Source organism: Myotis brandtii, unplaced genomic scaffold (assembly GCF_000412655.1).
Source record: "Myotis brandtii unplaced genomic scaffold, ASM41265v1 scaffold1292, whole genome shotgun sequence".
Taxonomy (NCBI): domain Eukaryota; kingdom Metazoa; phylum Chordata; class Mammalia; order Chiroptera; family Vespertilionidae; genus Myotis; species Myotis brandtii.
In genome coordinates, this window is record NW_005354560.1 from 212,186 (window position 1) to 219,174 (window position 6,989).

A 6,989-nucleotide genomic window follows, 5' to 3' on the forward strand; every position below is an offset into this window, starting at 1 on the left:
GGCACAATCATGGTGCTATAACCAAGGCTGAATTCAAATTAATTCTATTAGATCCCTAGCTCTCCCTCATCTTGACCAAGAAAAAGAACAAACACCATAGCAGGAAACCTCAAGGAAACATCATTATGACCTGATTTTTGATTTTGTGGTTTTCTTTCTGATCTATTTTTTTTTCCAGCTGGAGCATGGCTGGGACTTGTCAGCCCTTGACCAAAGTGCAGGTAATAAAAAAGCTACATCATTGAAAAGATCATGGAAAATTAATCACATGAAAGGTAGTACTTTTGATAGCAGCAAACAGAAATGCAGATTAAATGATGCCTGGACCTCTACACCATCAGAACAGTTCTCAGAACAAAAGTTTGAGAACCTAATAATATACAAATATCACAGCAAAGGAGTTTTATTATGAAAAGTAGACCAAGTAAAGTCATAATCTTAAAGCTGCTAAATATTACATAATCATTAATAGTCATAAACTACTTTTTGATTCAAAGGAGTCCCTAGTCCCATTGTGCCTCAATTCTCATAGGATTAGGCTACTGCAGGACAAATAAAAGGGAAGATTATGAAATTCTTACCAATACGATATTTTAGTTCTATGGTGGTTTCGCCTTCTCTAGTTAATTCTGTTACTTCACAAGTGTAGTTTCCTGGGACAGCATCACTCTTGTCCATAATCAATGAGGCATTGCCTGATAGCAGTGTGTCTGGTACGAAGTATGCACTCGAAAAGTCACTGGTGGACTGAGATTCATTTTTATATCCATCATAGTAGAAAATTTGTTTACCTCTGAATCTCCACTTTACAAACATTTCTTCAAGGTCCTTTGCCCCCAAATTATTGACTATGCATGGGATGAGAATAGTTTTATTATCTTTGGTGTATTCTACAGAGTCGGTTATATTAAATATTAGCTGAGCTGAACCTGGAAAAGAAAAAGAAAATAGTTTCATTTCACTATAGAATTCTATAAATTAAGGTCTTAGGTATGTTACAAATCCTGAAGATAAAAGATCAATGCTTCAATTGTCCCCTTAAGTATGCAGTGCAGCTATACAAAGAAGGCAGACCAGGTAAAAAAGTGAAACAATGTATTTTAATATTAACCTGCACAGACGGTAGACACCATTGTAACTATTCTTTATTCATTCTCAGTAATACACAGTACACATTACCAAAAGTATTGGTAATAAATTCAGCAACCTGTGTTGGAACATGAAGTTGTATATTTGGCTTCAGAAGCTTTGAAGAAATCATTGTTGCTCACTAATGTACGTAGAAAAATATTGTTCTTACCATGGAAAATTTTTGAACAGAAAATAAAACCAAATATTATATTGTCTCAATTTATATATACTCCCTCCAAACAGAACTTGCTAAACCCATATGAAGTTTATCTCTATCTTTAGGTTACATCTCCAAGCAATGTGGTGAGCTATATTGTACTTTAATATAAAAAGTAAATCAGATGAATCACTTCTTACATCTAAGATGGAAAGTCTTAGAATGCTAAGGAGAAAAAATATTCTCTGGCTATATCCCATTGCAAAATACAAACAGCAATGGACATTTGGTATGCAAATACTATTAAGAGATATATACAATTGAAAGGCATTTTCTCCCTCCCAAATTTAATTGAAACTATAGAACAAAAATTTCCAAATGCATTTTACAGGTATTCCCTCCTCCTAAAAACCACAAACCACTCAAAATAAAGCTACAAAACAGTTGAAATCAAGAACAGATATTTCTGATAAGTAGGTATATCCTATTAAATTCTTCTCAATAGGATAAACTACCAGTTGCCTTACAAAATAGAGATTGGGAAGATAATTGCAATCACTCATCTTTCACCTAAAATGTGCAAATTGTAGAGAAATTGTAGTTTTCTTCTATATTTTTCAGCCATTTATTAACTCTTCTCTATAAGTAGTTAGTTGGATTTTCCCTGAAAACAACAACAACAACAAAGTACTAACAAATATAAATATCAACTTTAACAGTTCATCCTTACAATTTCTTCCTTTTACACAAATTGGGAATAAAATTCAGGAACATAATATGTTTTTATCCTATGAACATAGTACTTTTTAAATGCCCATTGAGTTGAATGCTAGGATGCATAGTAAAATATGAACTGAACAAGGTTCAGAAAGCCTGAGTACAAATTCTACCTGTCACTTGTCGGTATGTGACCTTAAGCAATTCAGGTAACTTTTCTAGGCCTTGGTTTACGCTCTGCAAGTAAAGGATCAGAAAGGAACACCGGCCCTCTTCACAGAATTGTGGCGAGTATCAAAGGAGCAAATACATGGACAAGTGCCCTCTCACAAATGCTGTGCTGTACATATGCAGGTAATACTCTAAAAACTGGGCAAAACAGCATTTTTACACAATGATCTAAACCTTCTCTGACTGGGAGGTGCAAATTGTTATGTTTCTGGGAATTTGCAGTCTGAACCAAGCTTGTGGTTCACAAGCTCAGTTCTGCCCAGTTCTCTACTCTTCTAGCCATCCCTGTATTAGGAAGCCCAGGCAAAACCTGGATTTCCAATTGTGTTTTTCAAAATCATGAGGTTCTGAATTATTTCTCTCATGTCCATGCCTTTGTACATGTTCCCCCAGCCTAGAGGATCATACCCTTCTCTGGGTGTATAGGTCAGAACACATATTTTAGAGTCAGACATTGGCTCTAGCCTTAGCCCCTTCTAGAAATATAATCATATGCAAATTATTTAACCACTGCACCTCAACTTCCTCATCTATATGATGGGAAGTGATAGTATATACCTCCTGGAGATTTTGTTGAGATTTAATGAGATAAGGAACACAAAGTTCTTATCTCAATGTCTTTCATATACTTAGCAAATTTTCAATAAATGGCTGATAGAGGTGACTAACTTTGGCTCTTCCTTCTAAATCACAGTTCAGATGTTTAATCCTGTTCCCCTTCCGTACCACTATGCAACTGTATTCAATCTCTTTTTATTGCTCTCATGATTCCCTCTCAAGTGCTGTCACTACCCTTGTTACTAAATGTTGTAATTAATACTTGATTTAATTGGTCTCCCCATTAGGAGAAACGGTAGAAAAGCAAGGACAATGTCTTTATTTTGTAGCCTATGGATTAAACCCAGGGTCCAGCAAGTATGCCTCATTACATTCCTTATGAATGTAAAAAAGTTAAAGTCTGAGTCCCAAGAAAGGAATACAAACATTTGTATCAGAGAGGATTCGTTCTTCTTCCATATTTCAAGAGAACCCTCCACTTCTTATTTCTATAAACCTGATTATGGAATCATGAAGCTACATATTTCAGTGCAAAATTTCAACTAAGTCAGTTGCAGGAGAGATGGAAGAGTTCCTTAATTTTGCAGGAAGAGCCAAAGTTAGTCAACTCTATCTGCCATTTATTGAGCATTTACTAAGTATGTGAAAGCTTCAGAGACCAAGAATATAGCTAATAATTGAAATCATGAGCATAAATATGATTGTTCAGAGAGTCCTTTCAAAGTAACAGAGCAGGTATCAGAGAATTGAATGTTGCAGAATGCCAATGATTATGGAGCAAATAGTTAAAAAGGAACAAACTAAGGAAGTGAGTAGTAGTGTGAGAAGTAGGTGACTCCGCAAAGACCTCCACTATAGTTATCAAGAAAATTTCTTGATATGAACAACATAGATGTCAAGTGTGATAAGTACAAAGAGCCCCTAGACGAAAAATTACATCACTGGGTACTGTATCTGGAAAATGTCAATAGACTAGTGGGATGAGAAGTCATACTGCATTTGGAATAAATGGGAGGGGAGTAAGGAGAGGCAACTATTCTTTCATTAAATTTGACAGTCAAAGAGAACAGATTGAGAAGGTGATATTGGAAGAACTGTGGCGACAGGAACAGGGCAAGATTTTTTTGGTTCTTCTTGTATTTATTTATTTATTTATTTATTTATTTTTATTTATTTATTTATTTTTAAAAATTTTGTTTTATTGCTTAAAGTATTACAAAGAGTATTACATATGTCTCCCTTGACATTCCCCTGGCCTCCCTACCCCCAGTGTCTTATGTCTATTGGTTATACTTATATGCATGCATACAAGTCCTTGGGTTGATCTCTTCCCCTCCCCGCCTGCCCCCCAACCCTCCCCGGCCTTCCTGCTGTAGTTTGACAGTCTGATTAATGCTGCTCTGCCTCTGTATCTATTTTTGTTCATCAGTTTATAATGGTCTTTATTATCCATAAATGAGTGAGATCATGTGGTCTTTTTCTTTCATTGACTGGCTTATTTCACTTAGCATAATGCTCTCCAGTTCCATCCATGCTGTTGCAAATGGTAAGAATTCCTTCTTTTTTACAGCAGCATAGTATTCCATTGTGTAGATGTACCACAGTTTTCTAATCCATTCATCTGCTGATGGGCACTTAGGCTGTTTCCAGATCTTAGCTATGGTAAATTGTGCTGCTATGAACCTAGGAATGCGTATATCCTTTCTGATTGGTGTTTCTGATTTCTAGGGATATATTCCTAGAAGTGGGATCACTGGGTCAAATGGGAGTTCCATTTTTAACTTTTTGAGGAAACTCCATACTGTCTTCCATAGTGGTTGCACCAGTCTGCATTCCCACCAGCAGTGCACGAGTGTTCCCTTTTCTTCGCATCCTTATAAAGGTGAATATGTATACTTCTGAAACTGGGTGAGAATGGAGAAACTGATGAATGTTACCTAAGATGATATAGCTAAGTTTAGAAATGGTGGGAGGGAAGTTGAAAGATTCTACACCACACATAACCACTTTTTTTTTTTTTGAAGTAGAGTAGGAAAATAATTGCTTGGAATGGCTATTCAGGAATGGGGTAAGAAATCCCAGCAGTCACTAAGGTAAATGAAGCAAAGCTAATGAGTAAAGATACCTGCTAGAAATGAATCCGTTTTGCCATAGACCTTGACCCTGGAATGAAAAACTGGAGCTTCAAACTGAATTGGGTTAGAATTAAGGTTAAAAAAAAAAAGAAAAAGGAGGTTTAGTTAGATCTCTCTTCAATAGAGATCAAACAAGGTCTGGGGTAAAGTGGGGTGTCTCCAGAGTGTCTAGTTCTGACTCAAATTAATAGCCTTTAAATTGTAAAGTGGCCTTACAAGAAGTGCAGTGGTTGAGCTAGAATTACATGGAGAAGGGCAGTTTAAATTCAGTAACATCCAGTATTAAGGCCTTTTTAAGCACTGAAAATATATTAAGTACCAGTGAAGGATTAAAAACAACAAAATTCCTGCTACCTAGTAACTGCATTTTATATTATTAAGAGGCATAGAATCCGAAATTCATCTCTATGTCCAGGAAGGCCTTGTAAAGTGCATGAAAAATAGCAAGGGGGCTCATATGTGGCTTGAAACAGGTAAAAACATTTTGATAGACCTTGCACTTGCCCAATTCCCTGCCTTTTCTTTTAACCCATCAGTGTGACACATATTGAAATATGCATAAATATTTTCAATCCCTGGGTTGACCAGATATGGAGTCATATACAACTGTTCCATGGGTATGGAAGAAAATAGAGGAGGGTATCACCTCTAATTCCTGCCTTACTTCCACATAACCACACAGAAGGGAAATCCAGGTTCTATTGTTTAATATAAGTCTGTCAGAATCAAATATCCTGGATGCTCTGTACTTTTAGTTTAGTATTACAATGAGTTTAGCAAAATTGATTCTACACTATTCTTCTTCTTCTTTTATCATAGAAAATATAGCTGTACAAGTGAAAGTAGCTTCATGGCAGCCCAAATGCACTCTATTGGGCACAAGATATAAAAATATAGAATTTTAAAATCTTGTATAAATAGTTATGACAGCAAAACCTAAAAGTTGGGTAAATAGCTTTATAAAAATTGTGTCACAAAAATATCATTAATGTATTAAAAGCAATGCCTATACTAGCCATAGTTGAATCAACATTAAGGAATACACACAGTTTTAATAATATGAGTGATAATTTTGGATTCAGAATATTTATTAATTTTGGGAAAAACACCTATTTTTCATATTTAGAACCTAGCTTTTCAAATCTCCATTAACAACTCAGTGGCAAAGATAAAACATCTGCCAAAATACAGATGACAGCATGAACAAATGTCCTAAAAGTAGACATTTCGTTTAATGCTTTAACACACTGCCTCTAAACCGCTGAGGCGGGGCCATAAATAAGGACTTTTACATGGGCAGTTACTTCCTCAAAATAGAAACATGTGTTTAAAAGTAATATATTTTTAGGAGAAAAGAAAACATCTTATTGAGAGCAAGCCAAATTATTACTATGCTTAGACAATAAACTTGTTTTTTAATCAGGTATACCCTTGATTTTAAAAACTCACTTTGAAAAATCATTAAACTACTGACAGTTCATATATTTACTCATTATTTGAGTAAGGTTTTATTTACCAGTTTTTGAATTCCACTGAAAATGTTGATGTGCTTTTAAATAAAGTATAATTTGACATGTGGGGCATGGGGGATGGATGGAGCATAATAATTCATTCTGCATCTTGTAAACCAATACAGGGTGTTATATAGTTTGGCTATAATTAGATGGAATGGGCATTTTAGATAACTTATTTTACTGCAAAGGTCAACTGAAACTTTAGTAGCTACCAGCAAATGGCATTTGATTACTAGTCATTTGTAAATGAATCTGAAAGTGTTGTGTAGGAAATTAAATGAGTGGCTGGGGCAGGGCCTACCCTGAACAAGGGTTGGACCAACTTTGCCTTCAGACCTCCTCTCTAAGGGCAGCACAGACTGACAGTTGGCAGGTTTGGACCTGCCTGTATTGGGCCCAAGCTCAGAGGAAAAGGACATGACCTCAATGCCAATGTGACCTTCCTGGAACTCTGGACGAATTATAATAATATTTGCATTTTAGTTTTGACCCCACCCCCTGTGGGTTTTCTGTATACATTAAGGGTAAGGGCATGCCCAGAAGAAA

The 6,989-nt window shown here is 35.7% G+C and overlaps 1 protein-coding gene across 5 annotated transcripts in view; it reads right to left on the reverse strand.

Annotated features, from left to right (window-relative positions):
• LOC102245069 (leukocyte surface antigen CD47-like) overlaps positions 1 to 6,989 on the reverse strand; it is a 137,518-nt gene that overhangs the window by 126,419 nt on the left and 4,110 nt on the right. For all 5 annotated transcript variants that reach the window (XM_014534367.1, XM_014534365.1, XM_014534366.1 and 2 more), the window contains exon 3: positions 582 to 929. In XM_014534367.1, the coding sequence (XP_014389853.1) occupies positions 582 to 929 (348 nt within the window). The remainder of the gene's footprint in view (positions 1 to 581; positions 930 to 6,989) is intronic.